This window comes from Pseudomassariella vexata (assembly GCF_002105095.1).
Source record: "Pseudomassariella vexata strain CBS 129021 chromosome Unknown BCR38scaffold_25, whole genome shotgun sequence".
Classification (NCBI taxonomy): domain Eukaryota; kingdom Fungi; phylum Ascomycota; class Sordariomycetes; order Amphisphaeriales; family Pseudomassariaceae; genus Pseudomassariella; species Pseudomassariella vexata.
Window position 1 is genome coordinate 117,266 of NW_024467980.1, and position 27,649 is coordinate 144,914.

General features: G+C 51.4%; 11 protein-coding genes across 11 annotated transcripts; 4 read left to right on the forward strand and 7 right to left on the reverse strand.

Moving 5' to 3' along the window:
• Positions 1–1,233: 1,233 nt before the first annotated feature.
• BCR38DRAFT_356334 (tetracenomycin polyketide synthesis O-methyltransferase TcmP) lies at positions 1,234–2,088 on the forward strand (the record flags this gene model as incomplete). Its single annotated transcript, XM_040857018.1, has 1 exon — positions 1,234–2,088. One exon carries the CDS (start codon positions 1,234–1,236, stop codon positions 2,086–2,088), a length of 855 nt encoding a protein of 284 aa, XP_040709807.1.
• Positions 2,089–2,239: 151 nt separating this feature from the next.
• BCR38DRAFT_478958 (uncharacterized protein) lies at positions 2,240–3,189 on the reverse strand (the record flags this gene model as incomplete). Its single annotated transcript, XM_040863126.1, has 3 exons — positions 2,240–2,446; positions 2,485–2,875; positions 2,916–3,189. 3 exons carry the CDS (start codon positions 3,187–3,189, stop codon positions 2,344–2,346), a joined length of 768 nt encoding a protein of 255 aa, XP_040709808.1. The 3' UTR covers positions 2,240–2,343.
• An 866-nt stretch (positions 3,190–4,055) lies between these two features.
• BCR38DRAFT_356402 (Alpha/Beta hydrolase protein) lies at positions 4,056–5,415 on the reverse strand (the record flags this gene model as incomplete). Its single annotated transcript, XM_040857022.1, has 4 exons — positions 4,056–4,115; positions 4,173–4,309; positions 4,398–5,142; positions 5,203–5,415. The coding sequence occupies 4 exons, from the start codon at positions 5,413–5,415 to the stop codon at positions 4,056–4,058; spliced, it is 1,155 nt and encodes a 384-aa protein (XP_040709809.1).
• Positions 5,416–6,289: 874 nt separating this feature from the next.
• On the reverse strand, positions 6,290–7,735 carry BCR38DRAFT_379862 (P-loop containing nucleoside triphosphate hydrolase protein; the record flags this gene model as incomplete). The annotated part of the gene is made up of 3 exons (XM_040857392.1): positions 7,333–7,735; positions 7,071–7,200; positions 6,290–7,006 (listed from the first exon to the last, which is right to left on the reverse strand). Coding segments are annotated over exons 1-3 (975 nt in total), but the record flags the coding sequence as incomplete, so codon positions are not given.
• Positions 7,736–8,014: 279 nt separating this feature from the next.
• BCR38DRAFT_461838 (uncharacterized protein) lies at positions 8,015–8,859 on the forward strand (the record flags this gene model as incomplete). Its single annotated transcript, XM_040862567.1, has 2 exons — positions 8,015–8,052; positions 8,109–8,859. 2 exons carry the CDS (start codon positions 8,015–8,017, stop codon positions 8,857–8,859), a joined length of 789 nt encoding a protein of 262 aa, XP_040709811.1.
• Positions 8,860–9,022: 163 nt separating this feature from the next.
• On the reverse strand, positions 9,023–11,314 carry BCR38DRAFT_121460 (uncharacterized protein). Its single transcript, XM_040853477.1, has 3 exons — positions 10,915–11,314; positions 10,337–10,846; positions 9,023–10,246 (listed from the first exon to the last, which is right to left on the reverse strand). Exons 1-3 carry the CDS (start codon positions 10,982–10,984, stop codon positions 9,186–9,188), a joined length of 1,641 nt encoding a protein of 546 aa, XP_040709812.1. The 5' UTR covers positions 10,985–11,314; the 3' UTR covers positions 9,023–9,185.
• A 455-nt stretch (positions 11,315–11,769) lies between these two features.
• Positions 11,770–12,908, reverse strand: BCR38DRAFT_461839 (D-3-phosphoglycerate dehydrogenase; the record flags this gene model as incomplete). The annotated part of the gene is made up of 2 exons (XM_040862568.1): positions 11,770–12,656; positions 12,719–12,908. The coding sequence occupies 2 exons, from the start codon at positions 12,906–12,908 to the stop codon at positions 11,770–11,772; spliced, it is 1,077 nt and encodes a 358-aa protein (XP_040709813.1).
• A 1,069-nt stretch (positions 12,909–13,977) lies between these two features.
• BCR38DRAFT_414721 (P-loop containing nucleoside triphosphate hydrolase protein) lies at positions 13,978–16,329 on the forward strand (the record flags this gene model as incomplete). Its single annotated transcript, XM_040858961.1, has 6 exons — positions 13,978–14,191; positions 14,254–14,309; positions 14,442–14,626; positions 14,695–15,493; positions 15,560–15,713; positions 15,794–16,329. The coding sequence occupies 6 exons, from the start codon at positions 13,978–13,980 to the stop codon at positions 16,327–16,329; spliced, it is 1,944 nt and encodes a 647-aa protein (XP_040709814.1).
• A 789-nt stretch (positions 16,330–17,118) lies between these two features.
• BCR38DRAFT_379870 (uncharacterized protein) lies at positions 17,119–19,375 on the reverse strand (the record flags this gene model as incomplete). The annotated part of the gene is made up of 5 exons (XM_040857393.1): positions 17,119–17,407; positions 17,484–18,251; positions 18,339–18,479; positions 18,576–19,235; positions 19,307–19,375. The coding sequence occupies 5 exons, from the start codon at positions 19,373–19,375 to the stop codon at positions 17,348–17,350; spliced, it is 1,698 nt and encodes a 565-aa protein (XP_040709815.1). The 3' UTR covers positions 17,119–17,347.
• Positions 19,376–22,813: 3,438 nt separating this feature from the next.
• Positions 22,814–23,476, reverse strand: BCR38DRAFT_414723 (uncharacterized protein; the record flags this gene model as incomplete). The annotated part of the gene is made up of 2 exons (XM_040858962.1): positions 22,814–23,235; positions 23,311–23,476. The coding sequence occupies 2 exons, from the start codon at positions 23,474–23,476 to the stop codon at positions 22,814–22,816; spliced, it is 588 nt and encodes a 195-aa protein (XP_040709816.1).
• Positions 23,477–25,399: 1,923 nt separating this feature from the next.
• On the forward strand, positions 25,400–27,052 carry BCR38DRAFT_356302 (uncharacterized protein; the record flags this gene model as incomplete). Its single annotated transcript, XM_040857016.1, has 2 exons — positions 25,400–25,770; positions 25,834–27,052. The coding sequence occupies 2 exons, from the start codon at positions 25,400–25,402 to the stop codon at positions 27,050–27,052; spliced, it is 1,590 nt and encodes a 529-aa protein (XP_040709817.1).
• Positions 27,053–27,649: the final 597 nt, after the last annotated feature.

Consider the following 27,649-nt stretch of genomic DNA (forward strand, 5'->3'; position numbering starts at 1 on the left):
GCCCAAGATTCAAAGTTTTGGATGATGATAGAAGCTATCACAATAAACATCAGTCGCAGTGTTTCACCTGCATGACTCCACTAAGTATATGTTGTTCTCGAAATCATGCAATTCCTAGCCGCTCATTCTGATAATACCTCACTGCGTCCCATAACTCCGGTTCACTAGCACCCAGAGGGTTATTGGTCATTTATCTTTTTGGATCTGCCACTGCCATATCCCATCTTCCAAGCCTACTCTCACGCTCATCAGATGGCTACGCGTTCAAGTTATTGTCCCTACTCGGGGTAAAAGTCGTCTCTTTAATCCAAACAAGAGACAACCATGCCCTTAAATTCACTTATCTGCGATGAAGACAGAACCAAGACCGTCTGAAGGATGCAACGTTTGTGTAGTGGAATCAAAAATAGCTGGGGTAGATCCTGAGCTGGCCATACGAGTAAAGAGTGGATAGTACAAGTCACGAGAGGAGGCACTGATAATCCTTGATACGCTACTTCGTTCATCTTCAAAATATGCGATTCGTCCAGATCTCGGACCTCCGTCCAGCTGGAAGATTAGTGAGCGGTCTGCCATGTAGCGCCAGAACTTGGTGCCAAGAGAACGTAGCCCGGACTCTTTGAACCTTCGTATTATCAGTCTGACTTTCAGCAACGTATAAGCTAAACACACGAGAATAATATGTAGGTATGCCGCAATCTAACTGGCTCAATTAAATGATCAAGTAGTTTTGATAGTATTATCAAAGGGGCATATGAGATTATCCAATAAAATGCTTTCGGGCGTCATTCATAAAATTACCTAGGTAGCAGGCCGAGCTCAAATTAGCTGTTCCCTTGGTTAATTGGTGACCGGTGACCGACAGTTCGGTTTCATCCCATTTAGACCAAGCACTATGAAATTTTGAACGGCGATCTAGTTTTGTCAGTGAGCCCGACCAAACCCGAATTGCGTTAGCTGTCAACGTTATCCTATCTCGAGAAGCCAAACCCAGTTGCCACGACCAAGCCAAAAGAAAGATAAAAGCCCCCTTACCCCCGCAAGAATCTGACAAATGGAAGTCCCCAGGCGTTCGTAAGCCAACAGGGAAACTCTCCTAGACGCTATACCTAGCCTGCCCGCTGTATAATTACAACCGGACCCAAAAAGGCGCCGGAAAGCATAATCCAAGTGACTATATCTATTTCCCTTTATTCGCCAAACTCACCACGATCCAGAACCAGCGCCGTTAAGATGGGATCCACCACCACTAAAACCACATCTACCAAGGAGAGAATCACCCTCGTCGGCGTGCAAGAAACCCTGATGGTCCCCCTCCTCGCACGCCTACAAGACTTCCAAGACCCCAACTCCCTCTTGCACGACCAATGGGCGGGCCAGATCCTCAATTCTATCGACTACGACACGACGCGCACCCAATCTGATGCGGGTCTCTCGACCAGCATGCTCCTCCGCGCCCGCCTTCTCGATGTTTGGACCACTGAATTTCTCGATAAAAACCCCGAAGCCACAGTGCTACATCTCGCTTGCGGCCTTGACAGTCGCCATCTGCGCGTCAATTGGGGACGGCCTGGGGTGAGGTGGATCGACGTCGATTTCCCGGATGTCATAGATTTGAGGAAGAAGCTTTATTCGGAACCTGATACGCACCTGAAAGGGGACTACCGTATGATTGCATCGAGTGTTACGGATGACGGGTGGTTGGAGGATGTTCCGAAGGATCGGCCTACCATCGCTGTCATGGAGGGCCTGGTTATGTACCTCAGCCTAGCAGAGAGTATGAAGCTGGTTGAACTCATCGCAGGGAGGTTCCCCAGTGGGGAGGTGGCGTTTGATGCCTCTGGGGCTATGCTGGCGAGACTGCAGGCATGGTTGAAGCCGGTACACAAAACAGGTGCGGTAGTGCAGTGCGGACTGGACGATCCTAAGATTATGGAAGAATGTGGGGTTACACTGCAGAATCAGTTGGGTATGGTGGATGTGCCTGGGTTTGAGAGGTACCCGTTGGCGTACCGGATTACGCTGTGGATTTACTGTTGTCTTCCGTACTTCAAGACTATGGCCACTTATCTGAGGTATAGCTTTTAGAGGGTTGGCTGTGGCTGCTGATGGATCAAACAAGTACGTTTAGATGAGAGGTGTCAAACAGTTGTCTACCGGATGGTCATTGGGAAATTTGCGTATAGTGGTGTTCAAGTTGTGATTTTGTACACCAAGCTAAAGCCAGCGAGAAAACGGTCGTCAAAGAGTTTCGAAGTCAGAGAGTTATATTAGTCAATGTAGATAATGTCTTTAACCCTCTCCACGATCTCCTCAATAACCTCGCCCACTCGCCTTTCCACATTAATCCTCAAACCTATTCCCTCCTCCAGGATGCCTCTTTTCTTTTGCGCCCAACCGGGACCGCGTGACCCAAACGAGCCGAAGCTCGTCATAGTACTCTGGTCTAGCCGTTTCAACACGGGTAGATCATCGTCCTCGTACAACGGTACAAAGATAACCCCAATTCTGTACTCCCCCACCGTCTTCCTGATGGCAAGCTTGTGCCACTTCTCCAATTCAGTGTGTGTCAAAACCAAGATGGCCGGGTTACTCTGCTGCAGTCTATCATTCTCGGAGACAGCTGCGAAGACGGTAGTAGGCGGCTTGTTGACATAGGTTGCGTTCGCCCAACCAACGCTGTGGGACATGCTGGATGTCGTGGAACCTGCTGCATCTGAGGCAGTGGATGCGATAGAGCTGGCTGAGCCACGGCGGCTGGTAGAGGTCGATGCACCTCCGAATCCGGAGAAGCCCTCGTTGGCGGGGCGTGATTCATCGGGGAACAGAAGGCCAGTTCGGGTCATCTTGGACAGCCACATCCGTTGGTAGCGCGCTTCATTTGGTCCGCAGTTGGCGGATTCGGCGTCCTTCACTCGCCGCCCCAGGGCGTTTCGACGTGCCAACGCTGGCTGCCTTAGCCGATGACTCGTGCAGGCTGTCGCCTTGATAGAGGGGACATGATAGCGCCTTGGAGACTGAGGTGGCGATTTGCACTTTTCCAGCTACGCCTGTGGAGCCCATGATAAGGATGATGTACTTGGATGGGGTGGTGCTGAATTCCGACGAATCCGTAGGCTTGTCTGGCAGGCGGTGGAGCATGGCCTGGGGTGTCTGAGGGCGGGGTGGGAAGAAGGGTTGGTCGGCCATTTTGACGCAATGTTAATGGTTGGGCGGTCTCGAGTTTCGGACGTGGATTTTCAAATAGACTGTTTCCCTTACAAGTTTGGATGAGAAGACAACAAAAGTGAAGTTCAAGTCAAGATCGGATTGTGGGGGTGCAGGGGTTTTCATATAATAGGCAACATGGAGTCGGGTTGTAGGCTATTAGAAAAACTCCGACAGAGAAATATCGACGGATGGTAGTCTGATTTGATAGGTCTATTAGTGAACCAGGCGAGATCTGACTGCATCTCCGTTGTGTGCCCCAGGCAAGCAGGATGCGCGCTGGGTGCAGCGCTCGGGCCAAATGCCCTCAGATAGCCCTTCCGTTGTGGCAGCCTTTGGGGAGTTAGTCCCATGATTATCGTCATCACCATCGCTAGCACAGCTCTCTTGTCTCTATTGCCTACAATGCTTTTTTTTATTCTTTTGGTTGTTTCTTCTGAGAATACCGTGCATCGGGGAAGCGGATGATATTTATGTTTGTCAGTTTTCTCCAGCGAGGAGAAGGGAGAGTGACGCACAACTAACTGAATATTACACTTGAGTGCTGTGGATAAAAGTGGAAGATATTGGTCACATGATATCTGATTCCAAAATGGGAAATTGGCACATTATAGATGGGCACTATAGTTTACCGCAAGCAGACCACATGGTGGTGTCAATGTTGCTATTGCAGAAAGTCAGCTTACCAGCCAATGTCTATATTTATCATTGCCGACAAAATACAAACCCATGTCACGCTCTTCATTTCCTCTCGATTTAAGACCTCGTGCCGCATTATGACCAAATCCCCATGCTACGACAACGCCATGTCAATAGCCTAGCTTGAAACAGGTCAAGACCTTGCCCTACTAGAGCCTCTTGTCCAAGAAGTCCAAAATAGCGGTGTAAGCCTCCGAGTGGGAGTATTCCTGGTCAATTCGGTTAGCGAAACTAACGTAAGGTTATGGAGTGGGATTAAAGGTTACCAGGTTAAGCCCATGGGCTGCATTGGGGACGATGACGGTCTCAAAGTCTGTCGTATTCTTGAAGAATTGCTGGGACAAGGCGGGTATTGATGGCTCCGCCATCATGCAGTTTCCACCACAGGCTGGAATATCACGCTCTGGCTCATTGAACCATATTAGTCCATGCACTTCATTTGCCATCGACACTTGAAAAGAAGCGAAGGGATGTGGACCGTCTTAACTCACCACCAGTCATAACAAGCACCGGGCCCTCAAACGTACTGTTCACATTGCCTGGATTATTCAACGTCAACAGCTCCCCCACTGCAACAGGCTGTGTAGACTCAAAAGCAGCCTCCACTATGTCCGGGTCGAAGTTTCCCGGGGCAAAGAAATCTATCTGCAGCGCGCTCAAGGCGCCCAGGGCCAAGTAGCCATCGGGATAGGTGGAGAAACGGGGAAAGGTGTTGGCCTGGACGAAGTTGCAGCCGAAAGGGAAGTACGGGCCAACGAGCCTATAGGGATCAAGGAAAGTGACGTGACTGAATCCCGTCAGAACGATGCCGTCTGAAATGGGTTCCGCTTCAGAAATGTAGGTAGCAGCCAGATTGTATGTAATGCGGCTGCCGAAGCTATGGCCAATGTGGAAGATCTTGGGATACGTAGCTGAAACCCCTGGGAGCGCGGTGGATCGGATCAACGAGGTCAGGGCGCCGAGGGACGAGATCTCGGGCCAGGGCTGGATGTCGGTCATGGGGCTATTGGAGGGGGCGTAGGACTGGCCTGTCCCGAGCCGGTCATAGGTGAAGGTGCTGTAGTTGGCGGCGAGAGCGGCATTGACGTAGCTGTAGTTGTAGTCGTTGGTGGGGAAGTCCCAGTACGACCGGTCGAAACCAATGCCGTGGGTGAGGATTTGCAGCGCTTTTCCAGGGCCGGCGTCGGGTTCGCAGTAGGTGGCGGCGATGGAGTATGTACTGCTCATGGTGGTGTACTGCTTATTGTCAGTGAATCAGAGGCGTGAGGTGGAAATGGAAAGGCGTGGCAGCATTACACCCAACAGCAATTCATTACTGTAGTTGTGGCCTTGCCGGGCGAGGTTTAAGACAAAGTCCGTCACTGCCACCTTGTTGGAAGGTGCTTCAAGGTCGAATATTCCATTGCGGCTCGACACGTTGACTGGCACCGTAAGCTCAGTGCACCGGCGCGCGCCAGCAATAGTCGCCGAGCCAACAAGCAAAAACTGAAGAAATGCTCGGCTGATCATGTTGGGAATATGCGAGAAAGCCGGTCGCTTCTTGCTGTATTGCATCATCCACCAAGGCTGGATTGCTCAAGCAACAGGTAGTTAAATAGTGAACAGCCCGACTTTCTAACGTCGTTTACCTGTCGATCTATGCTTAATATGAACCAACACTCGAAGTCCCGACTATTGGTTCATTGGCCTATGGGTTCATATTATATTTGAACATAGACCTCGAATATCGGTTCACATTAAGCCTAGACCAACAGGAAGCAGGCGTAGATGGGGGCTTGGGTCGGTGACTATCGACCCTACTCAGGCTATATGCAGAATGGTGATTGGGCCACGATCATTTTCCTGGACGAGGACAACCGAAATAGGCAGTACTTCCGTTCATTAACGCGAATGCCTGAGAGCACTATATCTTATCAGTCGACCCAAACTAATGGACAGAGCCTCAAATACCCCGTCACCTCATTGGACTGTGGACTCTGCCAACACTTACAGACAACCGCAATGATACCATGTATCCCTCCGATTCCAGCTCACTAGCCGATCTCGACATTCACTGCGTACCTCGGATTAATATCCGCGTTGGAGGAAACAATCAAACCGTACATTATTCTATCAGACTGCTGCAGTCAATATCCATGTAGGCAGCACGCCAAATATGCCAAAAACGAGAGCAAGTAGGTATCATCGCTTCCACTGTGCATGTCCTGTTTCCAGACAAAACCGCACTGGCTAGGCCAGCTCCCTCTATATCTCTGCACACCTGGAGACTCTACTGCAATCGCAGGACTCGTGTAAGGCGAGTGGACCTTGGGTCGGACTCAACACTCGCGAACCCCCAGGAGGTGTCGGTGCCTTTGCACCATTCCCCCGAACCCCCTCAACAGCAGCCCCTACCTCTCCTACCACCCCCAAGCGTAAACACCTCCTCCCACTCCCTCAAAGCGACCGGTCCCCTTCCTCCCTTTTTCTTCCTTCTCCTCATGCCGCCCATGCCCGAATCGACCGTCATCCCACTCTTGATACTCCCCCCATCACTCGCGCCCGCATTCCACATGCCCCCGTCGCCGTATTGTATCCCACTCATCGGATCATCGGGGTCAATCTCGCCCAGCTCGATCTTGGTCAGAATCATCCTCGCCAGCCGACCAAAGATCTCGTCTACTCCCTCGCCGCTGAAGGCCGATACCTCGAGCGCAACGGGCACGGATACCCCACCCGCCCAGCGGGATGCCTCGGCACTCGATACTTCACGGCCGTCGGGCGCGAAGGTGGCGCGCTGTTGGGCGCCGAGGCCAGGGAGGTTTATGCTCGCGTTAGATTGCACCGAAGTGCCATATGGCATGTTTGAGCCCGTACTCGAGGGCGTGGCTGGGGGGAGTGACGTGTCGATAAGGGAGTCGTTTGCGAGGTCGACTTTGTTTCCCACGAGTACCATGGTCAGATGAGGCGAGGCGAGGGCGCGCGCGTCGTTGAGGAAGGGTTGGAGGGACCGGAAGGAGGAGTGCGAGGTGATGTCGTAGACGAGGATGGCCCCGGCGGCGCCTCGGTAGTACGAGCGGCTGACGGAGCGGAAGCGTTCTGTGCCTGCTGTGTCCCAGAGCTGGGGTGTTTCAACCGGTCAGAATTGAACGAGATGCATGCAGTGCTGTTGGAAATCAAAGTACCTGGAGCTTTATCCGTTTCCTCCTTGCGCCCGTGCCGACTTTGATGATCTTGCTCGCGAACTCGACCCCGATGGTCTGGGACGAGAGGACCCGCCATTCACTCTTGACGAAGCGATGTAGGAGGCACGATCTGGTTGGGAAGCGCCCATGTCAGCATGCCGCTCTGCTCTGCTCTGCTCTTCTGTTATCTATCCCTTTCCACGCCGGTATTCATGCCCATTGAAACCAACACCGAATTCCGTATCGAAATGGCGAAACTCACTTTCCCGTCCCACTCGGCCCTAGCAGGATGATCTTGGCCAGGTAATCGTACATGCTCCCCAGTTCCTGCTCACCCGCAGTCCCTGTGCTCTCCTCGCTCGCAACCGACGAGCGTCGCGGACGCGTCATAATGGCGGTCGGCTCCACTATCACCTGCGTGACTTGTCGGGTATCGTCGAATTCAGCACTCTGAGCCTTTCCTTGTTGTCACACAGGCAGTGTAGCATAGTATAAATCACCTAGGTGTCGTTGAAATGCTGCACAGAGGAGATGGTGGTCGCAAATGGGCGCATTCAGTGTCATATGAGGGCTGGACGTTGGTATGGAAATTCAGGTTTTAGGCTTTGAGCAGCCTTATCAGCGGGCAACGGATCGCTATCCACCTTCCCTGTCCAAACTGATAGTGACGACGGCTAGAAGAAGTCTGGCGTGGATTAGCCGCCCGCTGCTTCCGAGGGTGGGTAAAGTTCCTGGCTCGTGCTCAGGTGCCCTCCAACAGGCCTGGCCCGGCTGTACCACGTCGCGTGCCTCTGGCATTTGCCGACTAACATGCTTTGAAGTACATTACCATATCCCTTAGCTCATACATCACGTATGTCAGACACGCACCTCCCACCATGATGAGAGGGCGGTGCACAAGTATCATCTGAAATTCTATTTCCCAGTATTCTACTACCGTCAAAATGAAGATTGAGGGTCGAACCTTCATCATCTCCGGCGGGTACTCGTCCCCTCCCACCTGACTCGAATTCCCGTGCATGTCTAACCATCAAACAGCGCCTCCGGCCTAGGCCAAGCCTGCGTTGAGGAGTTGATCAAAGCGGGCGGCCATGTCTCCATCCTCGACATGAACGAGGAGAACGGCACTCAACTCGCCACCCAACTCGGCCGCCGCGCCAAGTTCTTTCCCTGCAACGTGCTCGAGACATCCAGCATCGCCTCTGCCGTCTCGGGAACTGTGTCATGGTCACAGCAAACGTGCGCACCTCTCGGCGGCGTGGTTTCCGCCGCCGGCGTCACCACGCCCGCAACCATGCTCAATCGCCATGGGCAAGCTATGGATCTGGATAACTTTGACTTCGTCATCAACGTCAATCTGCGGGGCACTATTGATCTCGTTCGCCAGGCCCTTGTGCACTTGGCCCAAACTCCGCCAACGGATGACGACCAGGAGCGCGGCGTGGTCATCATGGTCGCCTCGTCGGCAGCGTTCGATGGCCAAAAGGGACAGGTCTCATACTCTGCATCCAAGGGAGCTGTCGCGGCTATGACATTGCCCATGACACGAGATCTGGCACGGTATGGGATCCGCGTTGTCACCATTGCGCCCAGTCTGTTCGACAGTCGCATGACGAGCATGATGAGTGCAAAGGTCCGCACCAGCTTGGAGTCTGCTATCGAGTTCCCCAGGCGGCCTGGGAAGCCCGAGGAGTTTGCCGCAATGGCTAGGCATGCGATCGAGAATGTAATGCTGAATGGGACAGTGATCAGGCTGGATGGTGGGATGAGGATGCCCAGCAAGATGTAGGAATCACCGAAACTAGGACATAACCTGTAAGTGTAAATTTTACGTACAGTAGGAATCATGGCAAGTTTAGCATGGCATTGCGGTATGAGATGCCCATCTCTGAGTCTGGTCGAACACGGAACATGGAAGATCACGTGAATGTGCATCAAGTAAGTACCACCTGCTGTACAGGTGGTATATTCAGCGCGCATATGCGCTGCGGGATTCCCAAAAATCAACTGGTATGTCAAGCTCAAGCGTCATAATCATCTCGTCTCCAGTCTAGCCTTTCTTTCCGTCCCCAAAGCTCTCTCTCATCCTCCATCCACAACCTCCCGAGAACCCAGTTAACCCTGATATCTGATGCGGCCATCCAAAGAATCGCGGCGGTGGATGAACATCGACGGCGAGCGCTCGCGATAGTAGCGACTGGTCGGGGTCTGGGGAGATCGCTCGTGGGGGAATCGCGCGCGACCGTCCCACTCGTACCCGGCCCTCGGGGATCGCGAGCGACGTCTCTCTCCCTCATTAAGAGGGCGAGCATTCTCTCGTAGCCGACCGCCCAGGGCAAAGCCCTCCAAGAAAGCACGAGCTGCCACGGGATCGGAATACATCCGGTGGCTCGGCTGCGAGCGACCATACATGGCTTGAACTCTCTCCAGAAGCCGACGATCCTGATCAGGCGTGCCGACATTACCAGCGGACTGGTCCCGGATCGCATCACGGGGAGCATCACGCCGAGTGGCGCTTGCACCAGCATAATGATCGTAACCGGCCTCCACCTTAATCTTAGCAGGAACGGATCCAGAACCATCACGACCCGCGTTCTGCTGCTGCTGCTTCTGCTGCAGCAGGTCGTGCTTCAGCTTCTCAGCAGCGCCGTTGGACTGCTTGGGCGCGGGGGTCTTGCGAACATGGGCGAGGGCCCTCTTAGCCAGGGTTTGTTTGGCTTCGCTGGCACTCTTGAAGTTGCGACTGTCATGAACAATGAATCCGTTGACGTTGACGGACGCATGGAATGCCCCATCAGGCGTCTGCCACTCTGAGAACTGGGGGTTAAAGCGTCGCTTCTGACACTCAGCACTCAGGATCGATGTCCAGGTGGGAGTCCAGTTGTCGCCATTGCCATTTCCATTGGTACCTCCTGTTCTACCTGCGTTGATATTCGTGGCGCGGTTGCCGGAAGCGGCGGTGCCAGAAGCGACTCGGCTCCCACTGCCTCCGCCGCCGCCGCCGCCGCCGCCTTTGCTGTAGCCAGCGCTATTGACGTCGGTGGCATCGTTAGCTACGCTGGCAGACGACAAGTCGGATGTGCGACTAACGTCGACGGCGTAAGGGAAGATAGCTGGATTGATGGCAATCCGGGGGTCGTCATGGGGCTGTGGCATCATGTTGCTGTAGTAAGGACCTGGTTAGGATGCTTAGTTAGCTCACTTCACCAGGCCGAGTGGTCAATGGACGTTGGACATTTCACATGAAAATAGGATATGGCACGTACTGTACTGGGCATGACCCATGCTCATTGCGGCTGCGTAGGGCATTATGGTGTTTGACTGGGCAAACGGGCCAGTAGAAGACGGTCTGATGTGGTTAGAGAGGCCGGGCACGCTTGAGAGTGACTGGTGGCATTGGCCCTTGTCGGTATCCTTGTCCGACGCAGACTCCGTTGCGAAGCGCACCGTCTTCTTCTCGGGAGTGGCAGCTGAGCCAGAGAGAGGGCCGACAAGGACATTAGGCGTCGAGTTTTCAGACTTATGTGTGTCGAGATCAGTGTAAGCAGATGAGCCTTTGGGGAAGTTTGGCGCTTGAGCCATCATCTGGCGGAATCGATCCTGCCCCGAGCCTTTCTCTGGACTAGGGCCAGTGCTGTAGGGGTCTGCCTTCACAGAGGCAGACGTTGAAGTGGCGGTGGTACCAGAAGGGACTGGGCCGGTGGAAGTTGTAGCCAAAACAGCAGACTCAGGGCGTGTGTTCACGGGCAGGTCACCGGAAATCTTCCCAGGAGCTTCTATTGAAAAACGTCAGTCATTTCGGCAGGCTTTTTGAAAATAGCTACAGCATCGTGCATATTCATACCGGGTTTGGTGCTCTCTTTGCCGGCTGAGGCGACGGCAGCGCTGTTGTCTTGAGCAGAGACCATTGCCATGCTTGCTAAGGAACGTGATGAAATAGACTGTGGCTGATGACGAGAGGTCGGCGATTGTGGATTGCAGAAACAGAATTGGAGGTGAACCTAGTAGACCTGCTGATGGAATTGAAAAAGATATCGGTATTTTGGGCAGTCACGGAATTGAACGTAGATACGCCGGGGAGCAGGTGCGCGGTGTGGTGCCTAGGTGTAGCAACGCTTGTCACCATGAGGAGTCGTGGGGCAATCGCAGTTCCATCAACAAAAAAGGAAGCCACATTGGAAACGCGATTGCCTGCGGTGCCAAAGGACCTCCTAGTCAAATTGGACAGCAAGAGGCTTGCTGGATTGCAGCCTCATTTTGGGCACAATCTGTTACCCAGCTGGGCCTTTGGGGCCTTTGTTTGAAATAGCAGCTTCCTACTCTTGCCCGGGACATTCAACCCTTGTGAAATTACAAGCGATGACAGCCATGCACCTCTTTTCTCCGCTGGAACAGATGTACCTGTATGGCAAGTGTCGCAGCAGTTCAGGACTGGCAACGTTCCTGCTTGTGCCAATGCCTCAGGAGCTGCACAAAGCATCCGTCAAAGAAGTAATGTAACTTTCATTCTGTCACTGACCCCATATGTATGCAACGCACAAAGACACTGTTTCGGTCAGCTGAAGGATATCATGCCAATACAACGGATATTCACAGCCTCAATCACGCACAAAAACAGTGGAAGGCCATGTTGCTGACAGAGAGTAAGGACAGAACACAATGAGCTTTACCTTGTACGATGAGAAATTCCAAAGCTGCTTCAATATCCGGTATCCTTGTACACCGTGGAGAGAGCCTCCCCCTTCTCCCAGCGTAGAATGTTCTCGACCTGCTGCTGGTACATCACGCCCAAATCGTTTGCCTCAACGTAACCCATATGCGGACTCAGCAGCACATGCGAAGTCCCGTCTTGGCCCCATCGAGGGTTTCTCCACCCGCTATCCTTGGGCAATGGCTCAATGCCGTACACATCAAGAGCAATTCCACGGATGGTGCCCTTCTTTGCAACCTCCAGCAGATCATCCTCATTAGCAATGGGACCTCGACTCGTGTTGACGAACAAGGCACTCTTCTTCATCCTGCCGAAGTCGTCCTTGTTGATCAAATCCCTCGACCGATCGGAAAGGACCAGATGCACACTAACCACATCAGCATTGCTGAATAATTCTTCCCGACTCACAGCCTCGAAAGACTTGTTGCCACGCTCATCTCCAACGGCTAGCCCTGCTGCCTTGGCCTGCGCATCGGCTTTCTCCTGCGTTAAATTGGGACTCCACGATATGACTCGCATCCCAAATGCCACCTTCATGATCTTGGCCACTGCCGAACCCAGGCGGCCCAAACCAACGGTCCCAAACACCTTACCGGACAAGCTTGTCACAGTCGTGGTCTGCCACCCACCGGCCTTCATCATTGCATCGTCGTGGGCTAGGTTCCGTGCCAGCCCGAGTATGAGCGCCACGCCGTGCTGTGTAGTCTGGTCAGGACTCACGCGCGCACTAGTAGTGCCGGCGACGGGCACGCCACGGTCTGAACAGGCCTTGACGTCGATAGAGGCGTTGCGAGCGCCCGTTGTCAGAAGCAGCTTGAGGTGGGGCAGCTTGGCCACGAGGTCGCCGGGGATGGGTGTACGTTCCCGCATTGTACCTTGTGGACTGTCAGTATGTGGTTGCCGACACGATATGATCACCGGAAGTGGGGATACGCACAGATGACAGGGAATGGCTCGAGTCTCTTGACCAGGGCATCTTTGGCATCCTGAGGTGTGTCCGGGTGATTGTATGGCAGAAGAGTGTCGGCGAAGATGGTGATATCATATCCCGCATCGCCCAGGGGTTGAAAGTAAGATTTGGAGACTCCTTGGTAGTCGTCTAGGACGGCGACCTTTTTGATGCTCATGATTTTGGTATAGTCACCAATAATATGACCGTATCAGCGCAGACGGGTCCAGTTCGCCGACGTGTGACTCCGAGGAAAGCTCAAATATGTAGTGGTTCCTTGCGCGTCAAGAAATTCAATCTCAATCCAGGGTTTTGAACGTTCTGTGACCCGATCAGGTCATTCGCAGGTGGGCTACGTTTATAATGCGGGGGTCTCCGGGCATTGCGCCTTAGGGATTAGGTTCCGATATCCGTCATCGGCGTGGATCCAGGGCCGGCAAACCCAGCTAGACGAAAGATTGTACTATATCGATGCTATGCAGGTGTTGAGGGGTAAACTGGCCTGCAGAGCTTCACTATTCTGAGGATGTCAGCTCAGCGCATTGGCACTTCTATCCACCATGAAAACTTGTCGTGCAACAAGCCTGTCACAATGTCGTAGATCGACCCATGTTTCGAAAACTTCATATGAGCTGATGACTCGTTCTTTCGGGTTCTGTGTCTTCGGCTTTCATCTGATTGTATGTAAAACAGAATGTCAAGTCTTATAGTGCCACTAACACCGGGGGTATTCAGCAGTGTCTTGGAGAAGTCCAAGCATTGTGCAGCGAACGGAGCCATTGGCACCCGGGAAGCGAAGCCGAGCTTAAACCGTTGGATTGTAACTGTTGAGCGTCAAAATGGAAATGAAGCTAATCAACTCAGAATCATCGTACTCCTAGTTCGCTCGTGTTGTACCGCGCTCTCTTTGTCGGTATCCACAGGCTAACCTTTCGAAACTACTTGAAATGTCGCGGGTTTTGACCGGCTACACGAGTGACTTGTGTGCTGGAAAGAACACTGCAGCAAGGATTTCGGCGACCATTTTTAGCATACAGCATCTCACCAGATAACTAATATGACACCAATCTTTATGTACTATTCCTTCTTGGTGGTGTTTTTGGGATGTCTAAGAGAGTTGACATACCTAACTAATAATACAATTTTCCTATATATACCAATCCATATTCTTATTCATCTTGGCAAGAAGAATCACCAGCTCTACGAACCCTAGTCCCCCATCATATCTCCGAAGCCCAACATACAGCATGTCAGCCAACGGAGAACTGCAGCGAGAGGGTACAGATTACACTGGTCAAGTGAACGATTCCGACGTGGAGAAATCCGTCTTGAGCGGAGATCATCTCCTTAATACGACCGTGTCCAGCATCTCCTGGCGAGATGTGGCGGTGATGGTCAAGCACAAGGAAACAGGTGAACCCCTTCGGATCGTGGACAATGTCGAGGGAATTGTGGAAGCCGGTGCGTCCCCAGGTTCTCGGTCTTGCTTTGAAATATTATTGAAGGGTCCTAACTACCTACAGGGGAGATGTGTGCTTTGATGGGTCCTTCGGGGTGTGGAAAAACGACTCTGTTGAATGTGCGTAATATTTCCTTCGTATTAGCAGTTTTACTTGATGCCAGAGTCTCCTCATATTCCAACCTTGTGATGGGGGTGTGAATCAGTCAATCGCTTGAAATGTATTGAAAGCTAAGCTCTCGAGTACTCCAGGTTCTTGCACATCGCCCGACAAATGCACGCGAAGTGAATGGGTCGGTTCTGATTAACGGCTCACCCGTCTCGAGGGCTACGATTCGAGAGATGAGTTGTTTTGTTGAACAGGAAGACGCTCTTATTGGGTCACTAACGGTCGAAGAAACTTTGGATTTCGCTGCTTGCCTCTCCGTCAGCACCAGGTATGACTTGAGATATTGTTGAACCTAGCTGTGGTCCTATGGAATAGGAGGAATTGACTATAAACTAGGACACTCTCGGCCAAGGACCGTATCTCGCGTGTCCGTGGCTTAATCAAGGCGTTCGGCCTGCAAAAGCAAGCCAACACTCTGATCGGGACGCCGATCCGGAAGGGAGTGAGCGGGGGCCAGAAGCGTCGCGTCGGCGTGGCGAGCCAGCTCATCGCCAGTCCCACGATCCTGTTCCTCGACGAGCCCACCAGCGGTCTCGACTCCACTGCTAGCTGGGAGGTCATGAGCCTCCTTGGCGCCGCCGCCAAGCAGAACAATCTCATTATCATTGCCAGCATCCACCAACCGTCGACGTCGACGTTCAACCTGTTCGACAAGGTCATGTTGCTCTCTGGTGGCAAGACGCACTTCTTTGGCCCCGTCACCGCCGTTGAGGGCCACTATCATGCTGTCGGTCATGCCATCCCACAGCACACCAATGTTGCCGAATTCATGTTGGAGCTGGTAAACACCGATTTTGTCGCCTACCGCGGCCCTGCCCAGAAGCACATCGACTATTTGCAGTGGGCGTGGGGAGCTTCATCGCATCGTCGTCATGTCCAAGCCGCTATTGCCGAAGCTGAGTCACAAGCACATAGAGTAACAGACAGTCGAAACCGTGCCCCGTCAGGGACGAAACCCAGCTCCTTGAGTACGATCCTGACATTACTTCATCGGTCTTTCATCAAAAGCTACCGGGACGTCATCGCATACACTATTCGGATCGCCATGTATTTGGGCCTCGGCGTCATGATAGGTACGGTGTGGTTGCGGTTGAAGCCGGAGCAGTCATCCATCCAGCCTTACATCAACGGACTGGTAAGGTAGCCGAGTTTACAGCGCAGTTGTACACTCCCTCTACAGGTCGCTAATAATGTGCCACAGTTCTTCGGATCTGCCTTCATGTCTTTTATGGCCGTAGCGTACGTTCCGGCCTTTCTCGAGGACAGGCTTCAATACGTCAAGGAATACCACAACGGCCTGTACGGCGCCACTGCGCTCGTCGTCTCCAACTTCATCATCGGCATCCCGTACCTCTGTAAGCTGCAAACCCTCAACCGCCTGTGCTTCCCCGTTCTTCCCCTTTCTTGTTCTACTCCCAATATGAATATCACTAAGACATACCAGTCCTCATAGCCCTCCTCTTCTCCGTCGTCTCATACTTTCTCGTCAACTTCCACCCTGGCTTCCACGCCTTTTCCGTCTACCTAATGTGGCTTTTCCTTGACCTGCTAGCAGCCGAGTCGCTTGTCGTCTTCTTCTCGTCCCTATTTCCCTCGTTCGTTGTGGCGCTTGCGCTCGTTGCGCTGGCCAACGGCCTCTGGATGAGCACCAGCGGCTTCCTCGTCACGCCTGGCGTCCTCAACGTCTTCTATAAGTACGCTTTTCACTACTGGGACTACCAAAAGTGGGTCTTTGAGGGCATGATGGTCAACGAGTTTAGTGAACGGGTCTATGCCTGCCCCGTCATCGCCGGACAGTGCGCCTGCATGTACCGCACCGACCTCATGGATCTGTGTATGATCCGCGGCCAGGGTGTCCTGGACCAGTACGGCTTCGAACCGGGAAATATGTGGCGCAATGTGGGCATCGTGCTGACCATCGTAGCTGGCTACCGCATTGCTGCTTGGATTGTGTTGAGTCTGAGGAGATAACTTGGGCATGCGTGAGAGCGGAGGCCATGTTGAGAAGTTGTGGACTGGATTTTCTGGTCAATAGGATTCAGTTGATGAGACGCACTGGTAAATGTTACAGCTAATAACTACACCTTCTTGTAGATGGAGAAGATTTTTTCATATATACGTAGGTATACTTTCAAGCATTCGATATTGGGTTCAGTTCTCTTTTTGGAGTGGCACTAGAAGAAACAAATGAATATCTGTTTTTATTTTACATCTCAATGAGCCGATAGAAATTGGTCCATTACTGTCTCGTTGATAGTTATTATCGGACTTAATGTAAGCAATAACAAGATATGGAATTTGTTATGCCTCTCATCTTACCATAGTCGAAGAAATGAAAGTGGCTATACGGGCTTTAAGTACAAACGAACGTTGCTTCTTGGCGGCACGCTTGAGTCGTTGCTGATACACCAGAAGTTTCGACCTGGAAGTTCTAACGGTTCGCTTTTGCCAAGGCTTTGGTCCTCAGGGTCTATCCATAACCAGTCAACTTTCTATAGTAGCGGTAATACGGAAACGAGAGTTTTGGGAAGTCGAAGGCCGGTGCGGTCTGAACCTATACTGACTGGCATAAAGGTACACGTACTGTTGCCATTAGCCCCGAGGCTCAACACGGGCTCCTGTCGTCGCACTAGTAAATCCCGTCAGGCGTAGATGCCTTGGGCTGGTTACTAACAATGATTTTATTGCTGTTACTGCACCATCAATCTCCATAGCTGTTATCATCGAAGCCGCGGATGTAGATACTAACGTTAGAAACTTCTCAGTCATCATTTGTAAGTATAGAAATCGTTGCCCGTCCTTGGGCGTCTTGTGTCCCCGATCTTAGTAACCTAGAGTGAAATGAATGTACATGGTGGCTTTCTATACCAGCCGTAATCAGTTGACTGAATTCGTTAATTGTGAACGGAACATGGTCCACCATTCCCATCTTTACCTGCCACCTGCGTGTCATCTCGGTGAGTCTGACATGACAGGTTTGCACAATCTGTCACAAAACCCTCCGTGCAACTTCGTCTCTGTCGACCACCTTCAGTCTGGTCACGAGGCCCTGTATCAAATCCGTTAGTATATCACAACAATTTGGCGTCTACACCATTGAGGTAGCGGGCAGAGGACTGCATTACCTCGGCAAATTTGCCAGCCAGCTTAAGTCCTGAAGATTGGGCGATGTGGCTCAGTCTTCCAACCATGAAGGCTTTCTGCCTCGCGGAGATAAACGGACTCGAAGCACACACGAACAGCTGGAAACTGCACGTCATGCCTCCGTATGGAGAAGGCGAGGCGGGGTCGGGCCATCCACAGAAGTACGGCGTCATGGCAACGATCTCGGAAACTTGTTGGCGGGCTATTAATTCGGCTTCCTCCTTTTCCCTGTCCATGTCTATGCCCATGCCCAAGTTCATCGTCTCGTAAGTGCCACTGCCGCATTGATGTTCCCTGAGCCAGTCGACAATCTGGGCCATGATCTCGGCCAGTATCAGCCGGTGCGTGTGCGCGTTGAGAAACTTGGCTGAAATCCAGATGCTGTTGAACGTGTAAACATTTCCTGGATACGCGAGTGCTCGATGGAGGAGATTTTCCGGCACTTCGTCCTGCACGTGATCGATCTTAGGTTGCCAGACATCTCCCACACCCCTGAACCAGGCCGCTAACTGGGCGTCGAGGCGTTTGGCCTTTCTCAATATACGGTATGCCATGGGGGTTTTCTCCCTGGCTGCTCCTTCGTCGTCAATATCCTCGCAGGCCATGAATTGGGTCAACTGGCGTCTCAAGAGCGTCGCCTCGACATTGAGCCGCTGCAGCACATGGCGGGGCTCATCCGTGCTTCCTTCCGATGCCCACCATTTGATATCTCCCGCGTCATAGTCGGGGGAGTGTACGTATTGATGGACCTGGTGGCCGCCATCAGCAGGTGCTTTGGAGAAGTAATGGCCAGACTCGTAATATGTCCGGTACGGGCCGCGAGCGGGAAAACCCACCATGAATGCCCGGATGAATTCGAACATGCCATAGCCCACGGGACTGCGTCTCTGCTCTGGCCCGCGCAGCTTTACGATGGCTTGCGCACCGTGGATGTGGAAGCGGAGACTGCCTTGGGATTGGTCTTCCCACATTAATACCTACGAGTGGGTTATTTTTTTTAGTTTCCGTGGTTAAATGGGTAGTAGGGATTAGAGGCAGCAATAAAAGAGGGGGGTGGTGAGGGGGAGGCTAACTTCGTATAATATCAGCATAATAATGGCCGCCAGCGTCTCGTCCTCTTTGGATTTGTCCCTGTCCTGAACGACCGTGGACACTTGTCTCAGGGCCTTGTGATAATAGACCCGTGCCAGGGGAACAAGAGACCCGCCATTGGGTCTGCTGGCCAAAGACGCCATCGACGCTGCCAGAAACGTGGAATGGAAGGCTGAGCCCTCCTGGGCTCCATGAACAAGGGGGTCAAGAAACCTCATGCCGCCATCCAGGTTCATACTCTGCGTCGCGATGAAATTGGTAGCGAAGAAGCAAGTAGCTTGCAGCTCTAGGGGAGGTTGTAGGCGCAAGATTTCGAAGTCTTTTGTATTTGTTGGCGTGAACTCGAAGACAGGCGTGTAGTTTGGTGAGGTCGAGGGACTCTCGTCGCTTGAAGAAGAGCCTGGCCTACAGTTTCTTGTCAGTCGCTGTCTGTCCACGGCAGTGCCGTCATGGGCCAATCGAGACACATACCGCTCGTCGATGCTGCATCGGTCACTCTCAATGCTCTTCGTGTTGGAATTTGACCGTTGGTGTTTCCTGATTGTTGACTGCGTCTGATCGCGAAAGTTGACCTCGAACGGTTCCCTATAGCCGGGACACACCCTCTTAGCCTTAATGCATTTGATGCACGCCGGCTTAGTCTAGTCGCGCTTCCTTTTAGTGTCCAGAGTAGATGCGTTTGTGTTAGTTCCTTCGGTGGAGCTAGGCTCACCTGGTCGCACTTCAGCCTCCTTGCGCGACAAGCTTTGCATGCCGGACTCGGTCGACCCGTGTTCACCATGTTGATGGATATCAATATCCAAATGTTGTGGCAACTTTGAGTTGTTCTTCAACCTTTCTTGCAATCATACAACTGGACGACAGGAAGGAAAGGCAAGGCTTTTGAACTAGACGTGACCTTCGTATACTGGACGAAATGCGATGAATTTCAATCCATTATAATGGATCTCCGGATACGAAATCTATCCACGGACAAGATGGGGGATTGGTGACAGGCCATCGACGTTTGTCTAGTATGTGCCGAGTAGGTGTCGTCTAACGCGGATGGTGGCTCTTTGACTACCCAATTCTGTACAGCCCACATCTTTCACAGGGATAACGGCAGTTTGCATATGCCAATGAGGCGATCAGGACAGTGGGGTGACGAGCAGTCGGCATAGAAACATCGTGGCCCGAAACGGTATAGCAGGTGGTGCGAAACAGCCGTCCAAGCGTATGTAAACTTTATTTGACACGCAAAACATGGCGGTGCATGTTAGTGGTATACTTGTGGCTACTTGTAACGTGTCTGTCGGCTTATATCCGTCAGATGTGCTGTCAACTCGTCTCCAACTGTTGAACAATGCTCACATGCTTCGATACAATTAGCAGAGCCACAAAACCAGCCCCCCGGATCGATCGGCTGCTTCCGTATAAACGCCGTAGTACCCACAACTCCACACGATTGATCGACTCAGGGGTGGGCAAAGGTGCCCGGCATTGGTCTTGTATCCCGGCCGCTAATCATGTCTGTCAGGGGTCGACCCCACCTACACTAACAATGGGACCAACTTGTCAGATTTCGCCTTGTCGGAGACGGGGACCACTTCGGCACCCGTTGACATGATTAGCATCCTCATAAGGACGGACAATCGGTTAATGAATTTCTGCCCGTCCAACTTGAAACGTGTTGCGAGACTGTATTATAAAATATTTCCGCTCGCTATTACAGACCGCGAATACAATGAAGAACACGTTCTCGAGTTGACTTCGACGCGGGCAGTGCCTCAGTGCGCTATGCCAAAATCGAACGTATTTTGTGTCGTCGCAATGGAAATAACACCTTTGGTGCATCTGTTTCTTATATACTACTACCGATAACTTGGGAATGGGAATAACACACGTCCCGGAATACTTCAAGGGGAATAACCTCGGACCGCGGCTTACCAAGAAGAGTTGTCGTCTTTGTCATCTGTAGCCTCTCAACCAAGTTCATCCATCGCTAACACGTGAAGTGCCGTCCTCATCTCAAGCTAGGACCAGGACAACGGACAACGGAATATGCCTTCTGATTTTCGGCAAGCTCAACCGGCAGTTTGATGTAATGTCGTTCCTGGATATGAAATGACTGTATGGGTGTCCTTGCACATGGACTGCGTATAAGGTCTGCAGTGAAAACTCTAAGACACTCACTCATAGTCTAGACTCTGACGTTTGAGCTTTGCACTTGACTCGTCCGGAAGCGGAGAGTCGATAAGAAAAAAATGCGCTTAATATGTCGTATTTGTTTTAACGTAGTCCACGGTCCAATTACACACTTTGGCAGACCTTATACGACAATGTATAAGTTAATTCAACCACAACGCCCATCATCCGCTCTGTAGCTGTTTTTTCTTCGCACGGCGACGTCGACTTAAGGTCTCATTTGCCTTTCGAAGTCATTCGACCTCGCCTTCTAAAAGGGCAAGCCGATGCATAACCTTCGTTGTACCTCGCGCAATCTGATCTATTCCAACAAAAATTGACGTTGGTGAGCTATTTTGATGTCGTACAATCCTGTTTTTCACATAATCGGTTTGTGATTGGGCTTCGGTTGGGTTGTTCGGAGTCTTTGATTCCCAAGGGACGGGGAGACCAGCCGAGCTACCCGGAGGTGTTGGCGTATGTAATTTCACATTGAGCTGTGATATGACATAATCTGCAGCGTACGGAACTATTCCTACCCCTCGGAAACCTCCTTGGATATTTGAAACCGTGAAAGTTGCGTTGTACGCGTTAAAAACGCCGGTAAAAAGTCTTCTTTCGAGATATGACTTATATGTGCTCGCATGAGATCTTCGATTTCTTTTCCGTACGCTCTTTTTAACCCGCGAAAACAACCAACATCAAGAGGCTGGAGCTTATGCGACGAATGAGGAGGCATAAAAGGCGTGACGATATTGTTAGCTTTGCAATATACCTCGAAATCGGTCGAGTGATGGCTTTCGTGACCGTCGAGGATCAATAGGCGATGAGTACCTTTCGTACGAGACTTGGTGTGATGATCGAAGTGTTTTATCCAATCTTTGCCTCTCTCGTTCATAGTCCAGCCATTTTTAGTAACCCAATCAGGCGGTAATGGGCTGTTTTCGTACCATGACGAGAGGTGGGTTTTGCCGGCGAAAATGATGTACGGAGGGAGGGCATAACCGGACGACCGAACGCCTTGAATAACTGTAACCCATTCCTGATTTCCTTGCTGGGCTGCTCTAGGCCTTCCGCGCCGATCAGAAGTCGTCACGACCATTTCGGACGAGATTTGGCCCATCACAAAACCGGTCTCGTCGAAGTTGTAGATATCCTCCTCCTGGATCGCGTATTTCGCAATTGTATTCCGTACCAGGTCAAACCACGCGCGATACGCGTCGGGGTCTTCGCAGAGGACTCTCTGATAGTTGATCCTTCGATTTAAACGCGTCCGGAGGTCTGGTTATCGTCTTACGAAGCTCGAGGCCCAGTTGACGCCGACGCGTCCCGCGTCGCGACTTCGAAGTAATCGGTTGGCCATATCTTCAACACCACTCAATCGGGGAGGAAATGCTCGCGAATCTAGGTCGGTTATATGTCGTACGATTGCCTCTTCTTCGGAAGGAGTCAACTTTTGCGTTGGCGATCGCGTAATCGCTCGAGCGGTTTTACCGTCGCGTCGATACGCAAGGGTTCTAAAAGGTACGTTATAGATCTGACCAGCGCGACGTACACTTAATTTTGGATCAGATTGAAGCGCATGTAATGCTAGAATCATATCACTTTCATTCCAAGAACCAACCATAGTTATGTGGTGAAAAACCGCAGGTCAAAGTGGTAGCGTACGAAAATCTGCCGAAATGTGCAATTGGACCGTAGACTACGTTATACAATGTTTAAAGCTGAAAAGATTAAATCAGCCTTGTCCCATCAATTCATTAACTATGATGTTGTCACTCTCACACCATTCTGATCGCAACCTGACTTCACACGCACCAGAATATGGGATTTTACAGACACTCATGGATGCGGGTAAGTAGTTGTACATTCTAGTTCTGCGGGTCGTTTTGAGTGTTGCAAAATATCTGAAGTTGTTCCTAAACCCTAGTCGATCCTATACTTTGTGTCGCTACCAGTCTGCCTGTTAGAAGATAACCACCGTCAGTAGACTGAATGCTCATCAGATACCACGTCAACATTCTTATAGAGCTACCCAGTCCGCATGCCTGAATCTTCACAATCCCCGAAACCCCTCGACAGGGAAGTTATAGTTGACATGATGCACGTCCGCCGCCCCCTCTGTATACCCCTTATCAGCCTCCTTGCTCTTCTCTAAACTCTCCCACCCAACCATGGCCACGAAATTGCCTGCAGCGTTGTCGCCCTGCGCAAGGCCACTAACCAAGTCAGTACACCCCGACAACCCTCTAGCTTTCTCAACCTTGACCCGTATCGTGTCGCCTGTTGCAGCGCTGCAGTCAGTAAAGGTGATGGCCTCCACCACAACCGAGTCGATGACATCGTCCAGTGCATACGGCACAAAGCTGATGTAGTATATGGTTGGGACGCCGGCTAGGAGTGGCTTCATCTCGACCATCCTCTCGGCGAACTGCGGCGAGGATTTGAATGTCTCGCAAGCTTCGATGCTTTCCCAGTCTGGATTACTCAGTCAATTAATTGGTCGTCCTCTTTAATCCTTCTTATTCTGCTCGGTTGAGGATAAAGGCGGACCAAGGAGAAGCTCCAGTTTCTGCATGTCTTCAAACTGAGGGCCCCAGCGTGTGCGGATATAACCTGGCTGCTCCTTCAGAACCTGTAGGAAGGGCTTCAAAGGAATCTTCAACTCCTCGACGGTGCCCTGGATGGAGATGCTGATACGCTCAGTGATAGCAGACATACTGGGACTTAGTATGATGATTGAGGATTTGACTGAAGATAGTATTAATTTAACGATCGACTTCAACGTGTAATTCTGGGTGTCTCTTATTTGTATAATTTTTAATGGGCAATACGTATATAATGATTCTATAGAGATTAGGTTTAGCCGTCCAAAGCAATTCGACGATTTACTAGCGATCGGGTCACGCTCAAGTCATTTTAATAGTTGTCATAGCAAACTCATTATCCGCTTCAGGTCGCCGATGCCATGTCTTCGTTCATGTACGCATGTGAACAGTGATCTCATGATCAAGCAAATATAAGAAGAAAGTTATAAATGTCGGTATTTTCACTGGCCCTGACTTTATATGTTGATGGTTTGCAGATTTGTTGAAAATTCTCCCAAACGAGACAATCGATGCACTCGACCTGCCTGAAGTGTCAGAGACGAACTTGTATATATCGGGCCACTTGTTTCTTATGCTCTATTCCAGTAGATTATGATCTACAGTGCCACTATTTCTTCGACAAGCCTTGTGCGGCCCGCAAATTGTGGACCACAGGCCTTGCCTTACATCACTCCTACGATGTGCACATCATACAGGATTGCGATATGATCTGCACACGAGTAAGATAATCCCGATGCAACGGATCCAAACCCCGGAATACAGGTCGGAGTCGCATCCGTCTCGCCAGATTTGCCACGCCGTTTCACCGGTAATTACCAAAAGTTCGCATAGTTCTTTGTGGAACATGGCCGCATCCAGTATCTTGAAACGCGTGGAAGAGAAACACACAGACGCAGATCGGTATTGAGTTCCCTAGCCTGGATGGTTCTATCTGACTTTTGACGCAGAAAATGTCATGATGGCGAAGCTGCGACGGGAGTGACCCAATCCAGCATGGTATACTGCACCTTTCGGTGTAGCAGATGATGGGATGAAAAGTCAACGTGGTCAAGTTTCGCGTGCCAAGTTGCCAAGTTGATGTCACTTACTCAGGACCCAAATCGGTATATGATGAGATTATGGCTGAAGCCGCGTCACATCAACATTCTAGTTCTCTAACTGGAGAGCAGTAGGTGCCATCTATATCCTTCTTTATTGAACCTGATGCAAGTCGGCAGATTCGGACTAGAGCATCCACGTCCATAACGTCCCTATTTGGCACCTTCTTACACTCGCTCTTTTCAATGTGGTCAGAAGGGAAGGTCAAATGAGAAGTCGTAACCGCACATCAGCGAGCCGAAACACCCGATCGATCGGGTTCTCACCAAAAGGGCAATGAGATCGACCAAGGCCTCGTCAGAGCTCTCCTGATCCGAAGTGTTCTTCTCTATGTAATAGGGTTACTACAGCTGCGTCAATCCTTCCAACGCTGACTTCATTATATCATTTTTTTGAACTAGTTCATCAGACGGGCCCATTTTCGACCCCAACGGTTGTTACTCTACGATGATGATTCCACAATGGCGTCGAGATATCACATACATCGGAGGTCGATAATATCACTGTTCTTCATATTGCATTCGTTATTAGCAGTTACGGCGCAGCAGATCCCAGATCCATTGAACCTCAGCAGTGTCGAGAACGAACTCGCGAGCGAAGCGGCCAAACTGTCGACTCAGTTCTCCTCGACGACAACACCAACACCGGCAGCGCCTATTGCAACCTCGACAGAGATCACACGGCAGATCATCACCAACACAGTGCAAGTGACGCAGACGACGAAGGTGGCCAGCACGGTACAAGTTACGGCAACTGCAACTGCGGCAGTCACTGCTACTGCTACGCGGTCGGATACGGTCGAGCTGACGCAAACACAAACACAAACACAAACACAAACACAAACGCAAACGTCCGCAACTACAGAGACGGCCACAGCGACAGCGACAGCCACAGCGGTAGGGATCGAATGGAATAAACCACAACAGCAGCAAGGCATGGGCTCTGTGCTCGGGAACGCGAGCAGCCCGGCTGCTCCTACAACTGGCGCTGCGACGGGTCCCTCTTTTCCGTCGCCCGCGGTTGAGATAGTGATAGACCCAGCCCAGGGGCCGTTCCTTGGAGGCGACCCGACGGCTATACCTGATGTTCCCGTTACGGCCGTATTCCTGGTGCTGTTTATGATTGGTGCTGGCACTCATATCAACATCTACCGGGCGAACGCCAAGCGGGGTCACAAGTTCCTACTGTCGGATCTCATTTTTGATTTTTGTATGATTCGGAATTTCACGTGTATCTTTCGCATCATCTGGGCATTTGTGAATACACGGGGTGTGATCTTGGTGGCGCTGATTTTCGAGTTTGGGGGGTAAGTCGGTTTACGATAAAACGCTTGGAAACACGAATGATTTAGCACTAATTCATTTCACAGTGCCGCGGTGATTTTCGCCGTCAATATCTTTTTCGCACAACGAATAGTGCGATCCATGCATCCGAGAATCGGCTGGCACCCGTTATTCGGCATCGTCACCCTCTTCTTCATCTGGTCCGTTCCGGCCATCATCGTGCTACAGATCATCGCCCTGAGCGTCAGTTTCTTTAGTGTGGGCAAGGAGGCCCAGCTCCAGGCAACCGAGACGGTACTTCGCGTTGGCAGTTCCTGGGGCGTCGGTCTCTCTCTCCTTCCCCTTGTATTGCTGTTTATCGCGGCCGCCATTCCGACCACCGGAAAGCCTGAGAGGTTTGGCCAAGGGCAACTGACGACCAAAGTCGCTGTTATGGTTTATGGGGCCACAACCCTGGCATCTGGTGCGGTGGTCAGACTATTTACCATATTACATCCCGCACGCCTGGGTTTGGAGGGGACCATATTCGGAAAAGCCGTCTTCTACACGACCGGCTTCATGCTCGAGATCATTGTCGTCGCTCTGTATGCGGTAGCCCGAGTTGATCTTCTCTTCCACATCCCGAACGGTTCCAGCAAACCAGGCGACTACTCGGCCAATTTTCAGCATGGCAAGGCGTCTAGATCTCTGGGTGAGCTACAATACGACATAGAGGAGTCTCTCGGCCTCCTCGGCGTCGAGTACCAGATGATCAACCCCCCCTTCCACACGGATGAGAAGACGGAAGTTGTCATCGCCAAGCTCTTCTGCACTCGTATTCCACCAACACAGCAGCAGCAGCGACGGCCAGAAAACGCAAATCCCGGTTTTGAGACAGACAGCATGTCTGAACTCATCATATCCAGCCGGCCAAATCGTGTCAGTCGCCGCGCTACACTGTCAGATGGACTGCACTCCATCAAGCCTGTTCGCACCCTCAGTAGAGCTACTCTCAAAGCCGACAGTAGTAAGCGCCCTGCCCACCCGGAGCGAAATATGCCACAGGGCGAGTACATCACGAGCCCGCCAGACGATCACGCACCTTGGTACGGGAACAGGCGGCATGATTCCGTCGGATCCGTTGACTCGAGGACAGCGATGCGAACTCTGCCGACCTCGCCTGGGCCGAAATCGAAGACGTCTTCGCCGGCTCCGGGGATGATGTCCGGCGGACTGGAGGCAGGGCAACGCACGAGGAATGATTCTGTAGATCGATATTTTGTGCCCGAAAAGGTCGTTAGGGAGAAGTCTTGGTATGAGCGGTAGATAGGGGTAAAGGGGTGGGAAGGGGGTGGACGGGAGAAGGTAGCAGTCTGAGATAGGGTCTCTAGTGTTGTGAAACGATGGTGGACAGAATACCCTCATGTATAGAAGGCGATCTTTGGGTGGTTCTCTTTGGGAGTGCGTATACTCAACGCGCAACTCAGAAGTACGTGTATATTATTATCTAACATAAACACTATCTCTACCTTCGTGACTATAGCATTTGATAGCGATAATTAACCAAATAGGATTTTTTGATATACGACCAAGATTGTGCCTCCATTCACGATACATATGCTGTTCTTTCGGTTGCCTCTGTCTACTACGTTTTATGATGCTATCCATGGTTTCCGTAACCATGAGGCTTGTATATACCGGTCTAAGTAGTTTCCGATATACACTTTTGTGTAGTAGGGATCATCTGACTGCATATTTAGGTTACTTTGATCTCTTATTTTTGAAGTCCTACTCCGTGATGTGTATGGCCTGGTACATAAATATTGGTATGAAACAATTATAGTTGCATATGTAAATCGCTGAAACGCACGACTTCATTAGGAGCAATATTTTGGGGCGCAGTCACTCCGGGAATAGGGCGGC